The 21,087-nt window shown below is 43.1% G+C and overlaps 1 protein-coding gene across 17 annotated transcripts in view; it reads left to right on the forward strand.

Annotated features, from left to right (window-relative positions):
- Kalrn (kalirin RhoGEF kinase) overlaps nucleotides 1-21,087 on the forward strand; it is a 584,665-nt gene that overhangs the window by 114,903 nt on the left and 448,675 nt on the right. For all 17 annotated transcript variants that reach the window (XM_010618178.2, XM_010618187.2, XM_010618192.2 and 14 more), the window contains exons 2-3: nucleotides 12,004-12,078; nucleotides 17,198-17,312. In XM_010618178.2, the coding sequence (XP_010616480.1) occupies nucleotides 12,004-12,078; nucleotides 17,198-17,312 (190 nt within the window). The remainder of the gene's footprint in view (nucleotides 1-12,003; nucleotides 12,079-17,197; nucleotides 17,313-21,087) is intronic.

The following is a 21,087-nucleotide window of genomic DNA, read 5'->3' on the forward strand; positions in this document are numbered from 1 at the left end:
TTTTTTTTTTTTTTTTTTGTATCAGGAATTGAAGTTGGGTTCTTGTGTTTGCAAGGCAAGCGCTGGAACCACTGAGCTAAATCTCCAGCCCTGAAATGGGTATTCTTATCTTAGAAGAGGAAACAGAGGCCCAAAGAAACTGAGGAAGATGTCCAGTGACACACAGCTAATTAGTGCTGGAGCTGGGTGTCATACTTACTTCTGTCTGGATCCAAAGCCTATGCTTGACTTGTGGTTGTGAGCTGCCTCTCAGAATGTGCCCACCATCTTAGGAAGATGTCTTTTGGATCCAACAGAGACTACTCATGCCCCACTGTGGTACTGACCAAGAGTACTGAAGAACCCCCTTCTTATCCTGCTATGATTTAGGTTTCAGGAGATCCTGTTAAATAAATGTTCAGACTCCCCCCACCTCTCTCTGGCTTTAACCTTGACCTAGATCCATGAATCCAGGAGGGACCTTGGGTCAAGTTGTCATCCGTCTGCTAGCAGGCTTTATTGAGTTTGGAAGGTTTCCAAGGAAAGACACTACAGAGATGTCTATAACACTCATTTCATGTTCAACCTCAGTTTTTCTGATCCTTGGTAACTCTCATAAATAGACTCATCTCTGATATAGCTCTCCTTAGGCTATAAGATCCTACACACAGCCTTTACCTCCTACCATGGATTGTGGCTTCTTCTTATCCAACCTAAGGAATAAAAACCATTTAATTGTCCTTTCTCTACACACCAAACCAGACTTGGGTCCTAGTTGAAGCAAGAAAGTCAGAAAGTGGGTCACAATGGTGGCAAGCGCAGTTATGGGATCTAGTGGTTAGAATCCAAAGTAAGCCATGGGCCTAATTTTGACTGTGCCTTAAACCAGTGTTCTAAATGATTGGGGCACTATAGATCCCATTGAAATTCTTATGAAAATCAGATTTACACAGATTCTCATAAAAATGGACGCACATGGACATATAAGCAATGATTTGCATACAAACTAGTGAGATTCTTGGCCCATCCCCATCACATATATTTTGAAGGCAGTATTAGGAGGACTATTTCAGATTATCAGGTTCTCTGGGAAGATATAACTTAGTTTGAGGGTTTCCTACAGTAACCTTTTCATACTTCTCCAAGGTCCACATTCTTTTTCATAGTTCTGGAGGATTTTAGCTTCATAAGATATTCGTAATTCCTGGCTTCCTGTTTTTCACTTGATGTTGTGCTTTGTTCTAAAGAAATGGCAGACATCACAAGTCAAACTCTCTCCTGAAATTGGCAACATCCCAGCTTATGCTGGGTTCTGATTTTTCTAAGCCCATGGGGAGAAATTTGATGTGTAGCCCTGTAAAACATTAGCTCATTTCTGTTGCTCTGGAGAGGATCTAGGTCATGGGAAAGACCACTGTGCCTTAGATATCCTCCTCTCCAACAGACCTTCATACCCACTATTATCCTCTCCAATCCAGGACTCTGCTAATTATCCCATCACCCTTTGCCTCTTTTCCCATTATAGGTATTTCACTTTTTAGGTACTTTCTTAAGCTGGAGTTTTATTATCTCTTTGGAATTTTCTGAATATTTGTCACCCAGATGTACCTCTACATTGAGTTTCTTATTAAAATTATATGTTGATATGTCTCTTTCCCTGAACTAAAAGACCTTTATAGTCATCATCTTTATATTATTTGGATGTTTTGTTTGGCATATAGATTCTTAATAAACACACACTTCAACAGTTCACTGTACTAATAAATGTCTGGAAGCTAATGGTCACCACTTTGAGCACCTCTGTAATTAGAGAGGCCAAAGGTAATGTATCAATCTTATGATGTCTCAATAAATTTAGTATTAAAATATTTACACAAGTTTTTCTTTTTCTGATGATTTTTGTTTTGGGTGGGCTTAGATTCTGTACTTATTACATATTTAAGATGACCAATACAATGACTTAAAAAGAGTCAAAAAGCGCTTAACACTCTGGGAATCTTTCCATGGCCCATCCATCCACCTCACATGTGGCTAGCCAGTTTATCCAGAAACCTAAGCATGGATTGGGGGACATATAAGGTTCATCCATCTCATTTCCAGGGGAGCTGATTATTTATGGGTAATTGTTGTGATTATTTGAAAACAATACCAAGTCTTTTTTATTATTTCCAGTAATTTCAACTTGTTCATGTCCTTCCAATGCTTTTTCATATTTGCTTATCTCCCTGATATATCTTTTTTTTTCTTTGGTACCAGGGATCAAACTTGGGACCTGACGCTTGTGAAGCAGGTAGCGGAACCACTAAGCTAAATTCCCAGCCCTCTCCCTGATATGTCTTATTACCTATTCCTTCTCTGCCTCTTTCTCATTTAGTTCACATATCTTAGGAAAGCCTATAGAGCAGCCTGTCTGAATAAGTTCAGGACCAAGGACAGAGACACATGCCTGAGCAGGGAGGGGATGGTTTAGTTTGAAAAGGTTTGTTCAGTAATATGACCTTTGGATGTGTTCTATTTCACCTGCCAGTTGTACCTGTGATTTTGCAAACCTGGTTGATACTTTGACCCTAGCTGTTTCACATCTGTGGTTGACCTGTATCCAGTCTGTGCTTGGTATTTCCTATGGCATTTCTTCTGCCAACCACCATAGTAGTGACTGGAGCAGAAATGGCACAACTGAGGAATCAGAAACACTGGAGGTGGAACCTGTGAGTAGAGACTGTGCCACAAGCTGCCTACAAGAGTCTCTTGCCTTGAACCATGTAGTCAGACATTTGGGGGTGGAGGATTACTTACACTCTTACCCAAATTTCAGGACACAGAACAGGGCTGGGCAGAAGGTATTAGACAGGTGGTGTGGTAGGGCATTTCATGTTTAGATGCCTGTCAGAGCCCAGAGCTTGCTTTCTAAACCAACAGTTTCATCTTTAGCTAAAATCTTTGTGTCTTGATTAAATTAAGCACTATTGCTATTTATACATGGGAAGAGGAAGGGGAATTGAAGGGAGGGGTCTCAAGGGTTGAGTCTTTTGTACTTCTGAACTTCTACCACACATACCTTCTGCCTCTTCAAACCCTGTCACTCTCTCTAAGTGTATGATAATAGCAAACACATTACTAATGTTCAACAGTTGACCCATATTCATCAGTGACATGGCAGTGTGTAGAATTAACAGTGAAGATCTCTTTAAAAGCAATGCTCAATTTAACAAAAAAGATAGTTTCTACCAGCATGAATACCTGTGATGTATGGACACTTTAACCTGGACATTTAGAGAAGAATAAATTTTTTAAAAGGGGGCAAGTCGATATAAGCCCTTCTCTTGGGGCCGTTTCTTATGTCTGCATTACCACTCAATGGTGTCACCTTTTCTGGAGGAGGGATAATGAACTAGCCTGTGTGTATTGCAGTGGAGGTTCCTCCACTTGAGCTAATATTAAATCTTGTGAAGAAAAAATGGAAATGGTTTGCTTATTAGCTAGGTTTAGAGAGGTGTTACCCACCATGTTTAAAGTGCTAATTATTAATGATCTTTAATAGCGCTAACTTAACAATGACAACTATTACAAATTTGTGCTCTCCAAAAGTAGCCCATTAGCCAGAGCTTTATATTTAATATAATTTTAGAAATCAAATAATGAAATTGGCTATAATTGGATTTCATGTGGATGAAAGAAAGAAAGAGAAAGGTGAAAATGGAGGTTAAAAATAGGCACAAGGAAGACCCAGGGAAGGGAAAGGCACAGCAGTTATTAAGTACCTTCAGGATGAAGACACTAAAGCCCTATGAATATGAAAGATTAAGTTACTCATTAAGAACCAGCTGTGTTCCAGCCACTGGAGAATCCAGAATAAGCACCCAGTCACTGCCCTCAAGTAGCTTACCATCTAGTGAAAAAGTCAGGTGTGGCTAAGAACAGTGAACAGCATGTCACATGCTATGCACAGAAGAAAAAACAAGTCCAGTCTGGGTGGTGATGAAGCAGTTAGGGAAGGTTCCTATGAAAGGCACACAGTTCACTTCAGGACAAGGTGGAAAATGTCCTTTGCAAACAGTGAATTTCAAATGCATGTCAGAGTCAAGGGAAAGTAGACATGGGTTCTCTCTAGCAAAAAGTAGAGACTAGCCTGACTTCACTGTCTTCTCAAGTCCCTAGCTATGGATTTACTTTGTATGAGACCAGGTCATTTTGCTTAGAAATGACCCATAATTAGCAGTTGCCAGAAGAGGAGCCCTCAGTTTTTTTTTCCTCTCTCCATTTGTACTGAAATCAGGTTAGCAAAGCCTTCCAAATGTACTTTGCTCAAAAGTCTCATGGCCAAGGAGCGCCCTCTCAACATCTCTCCTTCACAACTGCCACCAAGAGAAAGAGGGCGGCACTAGCCCATCTGATATTGGTGAGTGGCAGTGAGAAGGGACGTTGGCTATGGAGAGTGAGCCTCACTGTAGGTGGGTGACTCTCGCATTGGGGACAGATTTGTGGTCTGTGCTGTGTTCTGTTGCTGACATAAAGCTGCCCAGTCCCTTTCTGCCAGATTTATTTCTTCCTTTCAGTACTCACTTCCTGCATTGGCGGTGGTTGTTTTAAGGAGTGCTCCAAGTAACATATTTATAGTTGCTGGAGGAGTTCTCCAACTGGTGATTTCCTCAATAGCTCATTAGAGTCTGTAAAGAGGAAACAAGAAAAAAAAAAGAAGAAAAAAAAAGGAAACAAGAACATTCACCTACACAAACACACACACACATGCGCATGCGCCTGTCTTCCTCTTCAGCTTTTTATCTCTTTCACCCCTTTTTCTTTCTCTCATTTTTGCTACCTTTCTTCTCTTATTCAACTTAGGAAAGGTAGGGTTGAGAGAAGGGAAGATGAGGGAACTGAAGATCTCATCTTTACCCATTAATAGTGTCTTCTCTGAAAGGCTTTACCCACCTATGACCTACACAGAGGGGTTCATGACCTTAAGTCTCTTTCCTTTATGATTGAGTCCCATTTTGAGTACTTGTGGGATCTTGCACAAACTACCAGTTTTCTACTGGCGTGTCTGGCTCACAGACACATATCCTCCCTTCTCTTGGGAGTAAGGAAGAAGATCAAAAGACACAAAGTTCCAGTACCCCTGACCTCAAACTCTTTCACCAGCCTCAGGAAGATCCATGTGCCTCTATCTCCTCATCCTCAGACATGGAATGGGATGTAACCTGAAGGGATCAGAACTTGCTATGCCCAGCCTTGTGCTGAGCCACAGCCTTCCTCTGAGAACTGCCAGATCCCACCCAGGTCTTTCCTTGCTGAAGCTCAGGCCCAGCTATCTGCATCTCCAGAAGCACATGCAGCCATCTCTTTGCTGTTGCTTCCCAGGAGTTATATCACAGAGCCACCAGCCACTTCCACACCTTTCTTTTTATCCCCATCCATTCTGCTTTTCTGTTCAGCCAATAAATTCTCTCCACATATGGTACAGTTTCTTTGATCCCCTCTTGTCTTGGCATGTATTCTTTCCCACCATCCTTTGGCTCTTTCCTAATTCAAAACTTTGTTCATAGATCATCTCCTTCAAGGAGTCTGCCCTAACAAATACCTCCAACTCACCACTCTTACTTTTTGTTATCTTGATACCAGTATATGCTCAGTTTTAGGTCAGTATTTCTTAAACCCCTTTTGTGTGACTGGCACTGTATTAATTTTGGGGGCAGAATAGTGACTATGACATGGTCACTACCTACAGAGGCATTAGTTAATGCAGAGTGAAATGAAAACACATGAATGTCATTCAAGAGAGAAGATACAACAGTAGACATCTGAGCTCAGTGGGATTTCAGGGAACCTGCATAGAGGGAATAATGGATTAGAGTGAGATTTAGGAGGTAAAATCAACAAAATCAAGTGGCTGAATGGATATGTGTAATAAGGATCTAGGGTGCTTCCGAGATTTCTGTTTGGGTGGGTGATGGCATCAATAATTATGATATTGTGATACAGGGTGGCCTGGTTGGGGGCAGGGTGGGAAGGTCAGAATATCAGAATCTTCTCTAGAGTCTGGTACCTTCCTGGTGTCAGGGGAAATGGATACTGGGTATTTTATTGGACTGCAAACTCACAGAGGGCAGCAGTTGGATCTGCCCTTCAAGTGAATTTGATGAGATGAACACCAAGTTCTCATTAGAGGTGGGGCTTCCTATGGTGGGGCACCTCACCTTTCTGTTTCTTGTCCAGTATTGCCGAGAGTTCAGGGTTTTGCATCTATACTGTTTCTCCACCTATAGATGCAAAACCCTGAACACTGTGATAAAGGGGCACATACTGTCTCCTCTGTCCTCCAGGACCATCTCAGAGATGACATCTCAGTTTGGAACTATGATAAATAACATTATTTATGGTACTGAGAGTAGTTGGAGAGGCAGAGTTTGGAGAGTAGGAAGAAAGATTTCTTGTGCAATTAAAATATCTGATGCATGAGGGAGTGATTTAAGCTAACCAAATTCTGAGCAACTTGGACAGGCATGATTTATAAACATTCCTGCTTACAAAAATGAGACATGATCTTTTCTCGATGCCCTGGAGAGGACATCATCTATCTCCTGGGTAGCCTTTTTATTCCAGTGCTGAGTGTGAGTGATGGGTTAGAGGGTAGCAGCTGAATCTCCTGATCAGTGGTGAGGGGTTTTCCTATGACCAGGCAGGACAGAGTCAATTTTACCAATTTCAAAGTCTCTCTTTTGACCATGGTGAAGGAGTCCCCCCCCAAAAGAAAGTTTGCACTGATTTTGTGGGTCTGAGATGGGACCTGAGATTCAATATTTCTAGCAAAGTTCTAGACCTAGGTGGTAAGCAGTGTTTATTACTTTGAGTAACAAGTCTTTAGGACTCATTTATAAGCAACCTTTCCTTTCAAGGTGGCATTGAGTTACTGATTGATATGCTTCAGTTGTTCCAAGGGCTCATCTGGCCAACCTTGGTTTGGATTTAATTTTGTCACTTTCCCGTTCTCAGGGTCATTCTTTCAGTAATTCTTTATTGGACACTTGCTATGTGCTGGGCCTTTTGTTAGGATTTGGTGATAACATACAAAGTCTAATAAGGAATGGATTCTGCTCTTCAGAGGACATCTGAGCAGAGATAAACAGGTATGCAAATAGAACAGTGAGCTGTTATGACAGACAGGACATCACCTGAACAAAATGCAAGGGGGCTCTGATCCTGGGCAGCACAGGAATGGAGGGGAGACAGGAGGTAAAAACCTGAGCATTGATAGATTTGCTATCTTATTGGTGAAACAGGCATTAGGCTCAATTAAAGCGAGATGACAAAACTTAAGCGGTCATTTTCAAATAAATACAAATTAAGGGGTGTGACTGGGAACCAAAAGGAAATGAAGAGAAATTCACGGGTGCCCTGGCAGCTTCCACCTCTAAATGCTCACTCAGTTATTTGTTTCTTTGCTTGCTGAAATTAGGATTGCTACTGAAGAAGGTTAACATTAGGTACAGGGCACCCTGTCACCTGCAGATTCACCACTTTTCCAGCCCCACAGACAGAGCCCACGGTGCAAGAGTCAGTCCTGCCATTCCCACATGGGCTGTATATGGAGGCTAGGAGCCAAAGTAGGGATAACTGGCATTTTCCAACATGGGAAATGATAATGAGGAAAATGTGAGGAGAAACAGGCAGCAGCAATGCGAGTGAGCATAATGCATTTGGGGCAAGGAGGGGCAGAAATGAGGCTTGGAAGGGACCCATGCTGGAGAATCTTAGTGAGATGGCAGTGATAATTTTTTGCTTCCCTAATAGATGCACAGCGTTTCAACTTTGCTAATTAACAGAACAGCAGGCTTGTAATTCTGACAGCAGTGGGACACAAATGGTGTGGGATTAGCACTGAAGCCAAGGAAGCATGTCTTTGTCCTTAAGATGTTGCACCACACCTACATTGGGTGAGGTCCATGAGGGTGCCTGCTTGCATGTTTTGTTTTCTCCTACAGTAAGAACAAGGAGTCAGGGGCTTTTATTTCTTTTCAGCCCTTCTTTCAAAGTTGCAAAGAGCATACTGTTTCAATAGGCTTTTCTTTTAAAGGAGAATGCTGATCTACCATTGGTCTAGTGCAGTGATAATGAACCTTTTAGAGCTTTCAACAATAACAAACAGCCTGCTGCGGCATGCATGCCATAGGTTTGCCACCACTGGTCTAGTGGTTGTGGAGTGTTATAATTTATATCTAGATGTTCCCCCAAAGCCTCCTGCACTCATCGGTGGGGCTTTTGGGAGGTGATTAGATGATAAGAGCATGATACTCATTAGTGGTTTAGTCCACTGATAAGTTTATAGCTAAGTGTGATGTTGTGACTGAAATCTCTAGAAACTGTGAACCAAAAGGAACCTTTCCTCCTTTAATTTGTGGATGTCAGGTGTTGTGTCTCAGTGATGAGAAAGTAAGACATGGTGCTGTGCAGTGTATCTTGTTTCAGAAATAGCAGTTGCCATGTAAACCTGCCTCCTTCAAGGTACGTGTGCCTCACAGAAGTTCTTTCATCACTCTTCTCCCCTTTTTGCAATTTGGTCTACCTGCTAAATGGGGTAACCTTCCCCAAACATCTCGATCACAAAAGAGATTCCAGGAAAAGAGTAAGTTGGAAAACATGGGAAGAGTTGTTTTATCTTCCCATGGCACACTGAGTCCTGTTGGGGCATGTGCTCCCGATATTTCTTTTCAAAGCATAGTGATCTGATAATCTGAGGATCTTAAAGTACAATAAATTATGGAGAAAAAGTTCAGAACTTCTCAGAGCATTAGAGCTGATGATACCCAGGGGATCACCTACTCAGATCACCAATGCTTCCTGTGACGGGTGAAGCCACTGACCTTCTGTGAGTAGCTTTAGGAAAGGTTGACTTTCATTCAGTCATTTATTCTTTCATCAAATATTTATTGAATATTTGCAGTGAGTCCACCAAGATGTGTACCTGATAGTGAAAACATGATGCTATTTTACTGGTCCTGTTTGAGTTAACATTTAGTGAACTTACCCTTTATTATATGTTCTCATAGCTGGTTTCTCAAGGGCCCTGGGGGAATTGATACATAGGATCTTCAGCCAGTGCAAATAGGTTTTATATGCAAGGTCACCAATTTCTGAGCTGCTGGGCTAATTAGTTTAGCTCTGCTTGGCTTTACATAATACATGTGTTGTAGAAAAGTTATTTGTAATTCAATTTTGGCAAATGAAAAACTAATTTAAACCATGAAGGGAACTTTTATTTAAAGAGACCCTAGAACAACCCTTTTATAATATGAAAAATCTTGTTGTTGCTGTTGGAGATGATTATCCCCTAGCTATGGATTTTGTAAATCTGAACCCTTTGGGTTTTGTTATGGTGGGCACATGCCCAGGCAGATAGCCCAGCAGTGGTCTGTACTAGGTCAGGGAGGACTCCGGGCTAGAAAGTAGATCCTCTGGAACCTTCGAACAGTGCACCCTGAGACATTGACATGTACTGGAGCTCATGATCACCAGCTGCATGGAGAAACTGCATGATCCTGGACCCTGGATCGAGAAGAAGATGTGGAACACAATGAATAGGTATAAGGATGAAGCTGGGAGCTCTGTTTCCCTCTCTGAGTGGAGGTGGTGAAGAGATAGCATGAGGATCCTTTACTTACATTATAGCAAGTTGATAACTTGTCCTTAAGGTCTGGGGATATTTGGAATTAGGCCCCTTCTTGTATACATCGTAGGAGAGGGGTGGAGGAACAGTTGGGAAAATGGACAGGAGTTTAAGGGAGAAGAGAATTATTTAAATTCTTGTCATGTAGTAAAATCTCATAAGTTTGGGTCTTGCTTAGTTTGAAATTATGAATGATCTAGAAAAAGACAGTACTGTATTTTATTTCTCTTGTTAAGATTTTTTTCTATATAAATTAAGTGTGCATAATGAGGTAAGGGAGAAGGTTTCAAAACTGATGAAAGATATATTTCACATATGGAAATAAGCTATTTTGAAGCCGAAGCATTATTTTATGCAGGCAGTTCCCATGTTATTTAACTATGATCTATGTCTGGTTAAGGCCAAAGAAGCTTCTTTGCCTGGAAACTAGTGTCTCCTTGCTGCATTAGGGTGAAAAACAAACAAAACTGAAAAACAACAGCCAGAAACCCCTATGTATCTGTTTATAAATTCTGTAATAAGATTGATGTAGTTGGTCTCTATTAGTGAGATTTACTTAGTTTTCTGTGTGGAGCATTAATGTGTGTTTAAACTAAGGCTGCGATATACAAAACAATTCTGTAATCTCTGAATAGAGCTTTTCTTTTGTACAGACTTAATTTTTTTTATTCTGTTTTCTAGTGTACTTAGTTACTTCATCATCAGGTACCATGTCAATTTGTAGAGAGAAGCAAACACCTAAAAGGAAGGCTTGTTATCTTCATTTAGTGAAGCATTAAAAAAGGTATAGATGAAATTGTCAGAGACACTTTGAAAAATTTTTGGATCAGCTACTGTAGACCCCCACATTATGGAAACATCTCTCCTTCTCCTTGGTTGAGTGTGTCAGGGCCCCACTTCCCATCCAACGCCAGGTAGGACTCTTGAAAGAGTACCTATCTAGAGGTTGAGGAATTGAGTAGAGCTGTTCTGCCTAGCATATTACTTTCCTCTAGATTGTTGGATTTGAACCCAAAGGGGAAGCCAAGCAGACAAAGGCACTACAGGTGAGTATCTATGATCCCTGGTTCTGTTGGACCGAACTGACAGAACTGCTTGGCTTCTGGAGTCAATTTGTGCCACGTCCCTAGTGGTGATACACAACAGAGACCCCAGCTGCAGCTCAGATGGTGTAAGTGTGAGAGTCCTATGAGTTGCTTGGGTTAAGTGACAAGGGTACAATGGACTGGACTGGGGTTTTGTACGAAAACTGGGTCCTTCCTTCCCACATATCTCATACTCAGTGGGTTTTTCCTTTGCCTCCTGAGGCTACTATTTTACCAGGCATATCCTTCTTTCCCACATTTTTTGTGAGCCTTATGTCTCTACTTCCAGACCCTAATAGGAACTTGGCTGGACCCTAGAAAGGACTTTCCAACCAAGAAGTAAGACTTGGGCAGACAGTGAGCCAAAGAGACTGCATTGCCTTCCCAGGAGACTTGTATCTTCCTACGTCCTGTCTATTGTGGATTGATGATGATAACATTGAGAGGGAGGAGAAGGAAGGGTACAGAGGGGTACTGCCCTGCCTTTGTGCATTTTTGTTTTGGTTTTTTTGTTGTTGTTGTTTTTTGAGACAGGGTCTCTCTGTGTAGTTCAGGCTGGCCTTGAGCTCACTATGGAACTCAGTCTGTCCTCACAGTGCTCCTCCTGTCTCAGCATCCTGAGTGCTAGGATTACAGGCATGTGCCACTATTTCTAGATGCCATGGCCTTTGTATCCAGCTGTGAGACTGTTGTGATTTACTTTTCTCTTCTGTAAAATGAAGATGAATAGTCACTATTCCACTGAGAAGGAAGTCAAGAAGAATCATTTAGGGCATTGTAGTCCATCTTGATATCATTGGACAAATTCAACATTGACTGAGTGCTTAGTGTGTACCAGACACAGTGCTAGGCACCTGAGACAGATAAATCCTTTTCTAAAAGACCTCCCTCTGCTGGGGATTTAGCTCAGTGGTGCTGCTGCCTGCCTCGTAAGTGCAAGGACCCGAGTTGGATCCCCTGTACCAAAAACAAAACAAAACAAAGACCTCCCTCTTTGAGTTACTCCACAGCAACAGGCCTATGGATGCTGTGCTGAGCACATGGAACTTTGTATATGGCATAAGAGGTGACTTGGGTTGTTCTCTCCTTGCATCCATGGTCACCCCTGCAAGCTGGCAGAATGGGAGAGTGTCCTTTTCTGTTGAGGGCAGGCTGCAGGCTCTGAACAAAGCAGCATTTTCTGATGGGTAATGGGGTTGAGAAACTGGGGGTGGGACCCAGGGATTCAGCCAGCTGGCCTCTTTCACCCTGATCTTCTGTTTCATTTTCCCACAGGATCTTTTCGGAATGATGGTTTGAAAGCTTCTGATGTCCTTCCCATCCTGAAGGAAAAAGTGGCCTTCGTGTCTGGTGAGTATCTGAAAACTTGGCTCTGTAATGGACCTAGAGAAGCTGTGCGTGTACACATACATTCAGATATTATTGAGAGAGAAGTGGGGTGGACCTTCTACTTGGAATAGTTCCTTCTTTTTTAGAGGCAGATGAGCAGAGAAAGGAGGCATCTGGTCCTAATTGTTCAGTGGAGAATACTCTCTGTCATAGGTGGGTTCCACATGCCTTACACCCTCCCTGCCTCACCTTCCCTGCCCTGGCAAGAGCCTCTGGGGCCCTGGGAGAGAGGCTCCAGCTGGAAAAGCATCTACATCACATGTTCCCCAAGGTTCTACTTGTGTTCATCTCTTTGTGGATCATAGATTTTAAAACTTCAGCTCCACCTTATCCCTCCTTCGTGATAAGGAGAGCTCAAGAGTTTGTATCTAGGTGTGTTTTTCTTATTTTTTTTTTTAATACATACAAATATTTACTCCTGACTTCTCTTCCCCACACATCTTGCATATCTGGACATTGTAACATCTAATGCAGGGGTCAGCAATTTATACTTGGGTCTGTGGACCCGCCACCACTTTTTGTAAATAAATTTCTATTGGAACTAAGCTGCCTGTGTTTATTAGCTAAATAGCTAATATGCGTGTTTCCCATTGATGCTGTAACACAGTGCCACAAACGAGGTGACTCCACTTCAGGCCTTCTGGATCAGACCCTCTGGCAGAGCCTGAGGCCAGGACTGGGTGATAGCACTTGAGCAGCCAGGAATCTGAGAGGCACAACCAAATATGATGCCATAAGCACTGAGCCTTTTATTTACAGATAATTTTTGTGTGGTCAAGTGGAGGGTTGTGGAAGCAGGACAAGAGCCAGTGCATTCCCCTACTGCAGGGGTTCACTCCACAGGCACTGCTTGTCTGGCTGTTGGGCAACATTCAAAATGGAGAGAAGGAGAGAAGGAACAGGGTTAGGGAGAAAGGGACACCGCACACCAGATGTCCCACATCAATAGAGGTAAGATGAGCCATAAATAAGATAGAGTATAGGTGTGAGAGGTGAGGTGGGCCAGGCTGGGTCTATATGCTAAGTGAATTCTGAAGTAACAATAGTAGCCATTTTATTATTGCCATTAAGACAACACTCACTAGGAAGATGCCTTTCCCCACTAGGGCCTAAGATTGGGTACTGGTGTATCTGGTTAGGTAGCAAGCTTTCTGCCACTGAAGATGAGAAATAGGCTGTGACCCTAAACTGTGATTTCAGTGCAGGCAGAGGCGTGGGTGAGGCTTGGCTTTGGAGTGCTGGCTGAGCATGTGGGGGACCTTGTGGAGAAGTCCTGGGGAACACTGGCAGTGTCAATGTCAGGCAGCAGACTTCTGCTCTCCACAGTGGGCTTCTGGACTTAGCCTATGGCCATCCTCTGGTTTTATGGCCCTTAGTTAACCTTATTTCTTTCTTGTCCCCCAGGTAGCCTACTGATCTTCCCATATTGCTCATACCAGTAGTTCCTTCCGTGGCAGTGCTTTCCCCACATATTCTACTGGTTTCAGTCTTTCTTTCCCAAGTTAGATCCCACTTTGCTTCCTCTAAGAGGCCTTCCTGGATTTATTGCATATCCTCTGACACCATCCTGTTCTGCATCATTTTGGGGCATGTGAGGGCAGTCGTGGTACACTCTGACATGAGAACCCTTCTTTGATTGTTCATGGTTTATTTTTTTTTTCCAAAGATGTATTTATCTGGAGCCTTGAAGCAGGGCCCAGCCAGCCCTAGGAAAGACCTTCCAGAGTGGTTGGGTCTCGTCTTCATGGAGTCCTAGAAACAGTGTGCCAGGAAAGTAGCAAGGGATGAGGTAGGTAGAAAGTTCTCAGAGCCAGGATGGAGGGCTGCGGCAGTGTAGTTCACTCCTGTGTGTGTGTGAACTGAGTGTCCTGGGGTAAGCTTTATTCATCTGTGCCTGAGATGGCAGGACCTCTGGGCTTAGGGAACAGTGCCCTTCTGTGCCTGAGAAGGACACTGAGTGTGCCAGGGTGATAATGACTGGCTGCATCTAAAAAAAATAAAACCAAAAAAGCCCCTTATATCCTGAGTTTTCAGTAGACAAAACACAAAATTAAAATAAACTCCAAATTACATGCAGTATAACAGCCACATTTCTTTTGGAGAAGAAGAGAACAAAGCTAAGAAAGTGGTGGGCACACAAACAGGCCATTAGTGTGCCAGTCCTCCCCTACCCAGCACTCTGGCTTTGCCCAGGTGAAAGTAAATTATAGTGCCATGGCAACAGACGTTTGAAATAAGCCAGGACAGCCCAACTACTCCTGTGTGTGGTCACCTAGCCTGTGTGAGACAAGAGCATGGCTCTCCCTCATTGAGCCTCATTGCTCCAACCCTGCCCCTGCCCATCCCACTCTTTTTCACAGCCCTTAGGCTCCCTGGCCTCTCTGGGTTTCTTTGTGCTTTGTATACCTCCTGGTCTCTGCACCCATTGTCCTTTCTTTCTGACTGTGACAGGTTATCTCCTCTCCTAGTTCATCTGAAGATCAGCATCCCTCAGGCAGGCTGATCTCTTTCTTTCAGTTACTGATCCCTTTTTTCTTCCCTTCTTGAGTTTTGCAACCTGTTTCAGAGAAAGGGGCAGCTCCACTCTCTGGGGCAGGACATTTCCCTTTGTATTCACTCTGAAGCCTTACCCAATCCATTGTCTTCCTTTTCTAGCATGATAATTCCTTTCTCCTCACTCACTTCCCCTCTTCCTACAGGCTTACAAGATCTTTTCTGTTCTAAAGAATACAGGACTTTAATCTGCTGCCTCCTTTTTGACTCCTGAATCTATACTTACTGAAAGGAGGCAATTATATTTCTCCAGACTTCCTTTCCTCGCTCCTTCTCTTCTGCCATCCGGAGCCTTCCCCAGCCATGGTTCAGAAATTCACGGCTTCAAGATCTGTACTAGCTCAGACTTCTCAGGAACAGTGCCAATCAGCCCTCTAAAGCCCCTAGTCAGTCACTCTTTGCCAGAACCTCGGCTCCTTGTGTTCTGTGTAAGAGGATTCTACTTGTAAGAGGTCAATGGGCAGTGTGGCAACAAATAAACAAAAACCTGAAAAACACCAAACAGTGAAAATGTTTACAGTGCTAAGGCCAGGCTAGAGGGGAAGGTTAAGACTGTTGGAGGCTCTTTCAGCTTTTGGCAACCATTCCACTCAACTCTTCTGCTTCCTTTACCTCAAGTAGACAGCAGTTGGGAGATGAGGACCATTCCTGAGGCAAACGTGATCAGGGGGCCTGGAGCTCAACTTGAGGCATATCTGCACAAATCTTCCCTGCTGCGGCGGGCAGGCCTGGTGGTGCTGAGAAGCCTTGATCTTGTTTGATCCTCCCTCTGGGTATCTTGGATTGTTTGTTTGCCAGGCCTCTCTCTGTCTGTGTGGCTTCTGGCCCCTTGATCAGGGCAGTATGGAGCTCATAGTTGAGAAAGGCCTGGGCCACTCTGCCTCTCTGTCCTTCTCTTGCAGTCTGAGTGTTAGGCTTCTTTCCAGCACTGCTATGGCCATGCCGACTCCTCTCCCCCTTCCATTAGACCCCCCTTGGAGCCCTATTCTGGGGGTTTTGGTGGCTGCCTGACATTCATGGTGGGTTATCTGTGATCATGATGCAGAAGTGTCCTTTGTGTAAATAGCCAGTGCTTTGTAGGGACATAATCACTACATGTCAGCTTCCTTCTTATCTGACCCTCTCGACAATTTTTTTTTTTCTAGTACCGGGGATCAAACTCAGGACCTTGTGCTTGCAAGGCAGGCGCGGTGCCACTGTGCTAAATCCCTGGCCCCACCCTTGACAAATTTTGTCTTGCTTTCTAATCATAGTGTCCACTAAGAAATGAATTTTTAAATCATATAATAAATAGTCAATACATAGAGAGTATGGAAAATGAGGAAAGAAAAAAGCAGTTATCTAGAATCTTGTCCTAAGGACAACAAAAATCATCATTTCGGTATACTTGTTCTAGCTTTTGTGCACATATGTGTGCACATGCTCTGTTCAGAGAACTTTTGTAATTTTGTAATCTGTACATATGCATTTACAGCAATTAAGGCCTCGAGCATCCTTGTTCCTGATAAGATTCATGTGTTCTTCCAGCAGAAATGACAGGTGGCACCTCAAACAGGCAGGCAGGGGTGGGGGTGGCTCCTGGCTGTACAGGGGAACTGTCCTTGTCTTTTCCCTGAGTCTGAAAATCACCCTGCAGGGCTTTTCTAGATGATGCTCTAAGGTCTCCTCACCATGGTAGTCAGACTATCTCAAGCACTCCTACCTCACAGAGGTCTGCAGAGAGAAGAGAATGGAGGCTGAATTTACAAAGGGCTTTCACTCAGCTTGTTTTTTCAATAAGTACAGTTCTCATTGCCTCACCATCTGCACCTCACATGTGTAGAGAACTTTACTTTTCAAACCCCTTCCCCATGTCCCATTTCACCAGTCCTTCCAGCAACCCTGCACTGCGCTGGTTTTAGTCATCTTTTTATTTTGGGACAAAATACCTGACAGACACAACTTGAAAAAGAAAAGGTTTATTTTGGCTCATGGTTTCAGAAGTTTTAGTACATGGTTTGTTGGTGCCAAGGAAGAAACACCATGGCAGAAGGGCATGGAACAGGAAAGCTGCTCACATGGCAGTCAGGAAACAGAGAAAGAACAAGATAGCCAGAGTGAGAAAAGGGGCTGAGGACCAGACACACCCTTCAATGGCGAGTCCCTCATGACCGGCTTCCTCTGGTCACCCTTCATCCTAATAGCACATTCAGCTATGTTTGTCAGTGGGTTAGTCCGCAGACAGGGTTAGTGCTCCCACCTCTGAACACATGAGCCTTTTGGGGGACATTTATGTTTCAAGCCATCGCAGTGTTCACTCCTATTTTCATTTGCCTTTTACGGATGAGGCATCAGAGATGTCAAAAGACCTACCTAAAAATTTACATACATTATCTGCATCTAGATCCCCACCTTATCTTAAGCCCTGACAAGTTTTTCTAAGTACTGCTTTGCTGTTTGTTCTTTTGGCACTCAGTCAGAATTCATTTTCCTCTGTGCTAACTTTCCTGGCTATTTTTCTTAAACTTCCTCCTCTTGCTCTTCACAGGGGGTCGTGATAAGCGAGGTGGACCCATCTTGACCTTCCCTGCTCGCAGCAATCATGACAGAATAAGACAGGAAGACCTGCGGAAACTTGTGACATATTTGGCCAGTGTGCCAAGGTAAGCTGAAGGGGAATGGCCTGCAGGGGCGGGGAGCTGGGCTGATAACAGTGAGTTAGAAAGAGCCTCTATCCCTGCCAGGGTTATTTCTGCCCTTGGAGTGTACTCTCCTGGAACTCACCATCCATTGTTCCCCTCATTCCCACCACTCCCACAGTTCCTGCTAGGATTCATATGAACGGACATGGGAGCCGGCAGTGAGAACTGTGGGCAGAGGCGAGGGTCTCAGGTGAATAGGAGACAGTGTGGCCTGGGTCAGAGGGACAGGAAGCTGCTGTTTATCTTTGTGAAATGGGGCTCTGGCTTGCATAGTGAGTTTTTAGAAACTAGTTTGTGAGCAGATTTATAGCCCTTGAAGTTTGGGGTAAATAATTCCACTTATGTCACTTGGCTAGAGATGGCCCTTGGCTTCCATCTGGGCCCTACATTTTCAGGGGGATAATATTGCTCAGAAGGGAGTTGAAAATTGGTTCTTGGTAGTAACAAATGAATCTTACTTTTGTATGTATTAAGTACAAGTATACGTGAGGTACAAAGATGCAGTATTTGTGGGGTGTTCAAAATTCATTGGGTGGAAAGATTAGGGGGAAAATGTCTAAAAGACTTCTTCAGGGTAGAGGATGATCATGAAAAAGACATTGAGAAACACTGTCTAGGTGGTGGTAGCCACAGAAGTAGATAGTGGGGACATGCCAAAGACATGGTTTATGTGCTTTGAAAAAGAAGGGCAGAGGCATTTGACTAACTAAAGAGTTACAGAATGTGAGAGCCAGGAGAGCCTTTAGAAGCAACCTAGTTAAATATGTGTTGTGTCCTGTTAAGGGAGCAGGCTGACATAGATATGAGCTGTTTGCAGGTCAGTGGTAGAGCTTGCCTAGAATTGAACCCTCCAGACTCTGGTCTTGGAGCTATCTCCCAGTTCTTCCTCAGCAACTGAGGACTCTATTCTCTGTCTCTTAGTGGGGCTGAAGTGAAGTGTTTACTGGGGCAAATATGAGAGGGTACCTTGAGCTTTCAACAGGTTCATCTTGCCTGTCTACATTTTATGGGCGAATTAGTACATTACACAAATAAGGTATATATTTATTTAACTCTGTAATGCAAGGAAACTCAGAGTAATTTTTGAACGGGCTGATTAAGTTCTTGAAGCAGGTATTGAGTGAAGCAAGTACTACATTATAGAGAGCTAAAGGGGAGAAAAATGTAAAGGCGTTGGTGGCTGATAATGGCCAGGTGGTAAAGGGTATTTTAAGACTGGCCATGAAGGATTGGAAGGATGTTGAATTGAATGGTGATCTCCAAGCAGAAGGCAGTGAATAAACAGATGCTGAAAATGTGTACTTTTTCCTTTTATCATATCCATTGGGACCCAGAAAAAAAGATTGTCTTACACTCCAGTGAAAGGTATTTGGTTATAGTCAAAGAATTTTTGAACTTTGAGTGCATGGGACAATGAACTAACAAATTGAAATTTTTTTCAAGAGGTCTTTGTAGAGAAGAAATATTCCTATCTAACTCAGAGGCAAGGAGATGGACTAAATAACCCATGACTGATCTAGGTAATTTGGCAATTTAGTCATCTTGGGGCTAAGTAGTTTTTAAAAGCACCTTTTCCAAGTATACTGCTAACATGCATGAAACCAGACACTTTCTAAAGCAATTTAAAAGAGCTTTCATGGGGACCTTCAGTTCTTTTAGAGCCAGAAGAAATTGGGATCCAGGAGATGTGAAGGATACATTTTTCTTCTTTGCATGCTCATTACACACCTGCAGCTGATACAGGTTCATCTTTTCTTTAGAATAAAAGAAGAAAAGGTTGGAAGAACACTTTTTTTAACTCTGATTTGTTAAGCAAATTTTGGGACAAGACAGATCAAAAGCAATTTTTAAAATAAGAGATTTCTCCTGGGGTGGAGGGGAACAAAACCCAAGACAGGCGGAGTAGAAGGTCATGAAAACAAAGGAGGAACAATGCAGTATCACTGAAGGAGCTTACTACATGCAGGCTTCCTGCTTCTCAGACAGTAGTTACAAGCATTGCATCCTGAGCTTCAGAGAGCAGAGACAGTTCCTCATAGGCACTGGCAGCTAGGAAGCAAGAATACTCTTGTCAATTTGAGTTGGAACAATTGTTCTGTGATGCCTGCTGCCTCTCTACCAAGGGATTTGTATTTACTGGGAATGTGAATAGTAGTGGGCTGAAGACCCTACCACTAATCAGTCATGCCTCTTGGTCACTGCCTAATTCTGATGGCCACTAGTTCACACATGACAAATCATGGGAACAAAATCTAGGGCAGAATTGTTCTAACGATAGTGGGGCCTGGTAGGAAAACTCAAGAACTTAGTGGATCAGATAGAGTTTTCCACTCTTCTGCCCAGCCATTGCTTTGAGAGAGAAAGAGAGCTATGAAAATGTACAGTTAGAGTATGTGGTTCTGATGAAAGGAAAAGATTTATTCTAGGTCACGGTCCATCATGCTAAAAGGGCAGGCTTCCTTTTGGAAATGGAGTATTTACCAGTGTAGTCAAGTCTGTCGGTGACATTTCATTTATTCACATCCTTATTATATATTCAACAAAGTTTTAGAGCCTTTATGTAGCAGGTAGATTGAGGATTCATAGTAAGCAGGAAGAGATATTTGAGGAAGTTATGGAAAACGTGGATATTTCCCTACACAGTGCCAAAGCAGCTAACACCGAAGAGCAACACAGGGTTTAATTTCACTGGCAGCATGGGAGGTAAGACAGCCAGTAGGAGACAGAGTAGTAAGGGCAAGGGAGTGATAAAGAGGACTTCAGGATCTAAGGAATCAGCTTGTGTGTTGGCCACTCAAGGGGCCGTTCTGGAAGTGATGGTTAATATGATTGTGACTGATGAATCAGAAGTAGTTCTGCTATCCAGCTTGCAGGGCAGGCCACATCTGGACTACTGCGTTGAACTCGGCAGTATTCATCTTGCCACCCCATAGACCAATTGAAGTGCTGTCCAAGGAAGAGCATGTGAAGGAAGCCACAAGCAACAAATATTTATTGAATGCCTAATAGGAGCCAGGTCCTGGTTAGGGATCTTGATGAATTCTCTTGGTGCCTTGTCTGACTGTCATCTGTCATACATTTATCTAAGGGTGTGTGTGTGTGTGTCCTTCTGGCCTGCATTTGCAGTTTCTTGTATTTGAAGGTGCAGAAAGGAAATACTCAATTACAATCATCTGATGAATATTCCTAGAAACTGAGAGATAACTTGAGAGTAAACAGGTACCCAGACCTAGCCCACAGTGTGGATTATTGGAAGTTGACCATATGCTTGAAATAGAAATTTCTGAGTACTACATCTAAGAAAGAAACCCGAGTTATTTTTCTTGTGTTGAATTCCTCTTTTTCATCATCACTGCGTCGTGCTTTGTCACAATCATATTTCTGCTGCTCCTAAGGGAACCCATTGATGTATTTTCCACTTAACTCTGCTCTTAGCACTGCTGAGATGCTGAGTATTCTGTAAAGAATGCAGGTGTCATATCGGTGAGGAAAGATGATGAGAAATTAGGAGAGGTTATTCTGTAATGCCAATTAAACCAAGGTGCCTTTATTTGCCACTTATTATTTGATAACATTTGCTCTTGTTCTACTGGTTCCAGCAAAAGATAAATATTGGCTTATAGCCAGAACTGTCTTTTGCTGTATCACCAAAAAATAGGAATAAGGAGAGGGAGGGAGGGAGGGAGGGAGGGAGAGAGAGAGAGAGAGAGAGAGAGAGAGAGAGAGAGAGAGAGAG

This window comes from Fukomys damarensis, unplaced genomic scaffold (assembly GCF_012274545.1).
Source record: "Fukomys damarensis isolate Sample0158 unplaced genomic scaffold, DMR_v1.0_HiC HiC_scaffold_24, whole genome shotgun sequence".
NCBI lineage: Eukaryota > Metazoa > Chordata > Mammalia > Rodentia > Bathyergidae > Fukomys > Fukomys damarensis.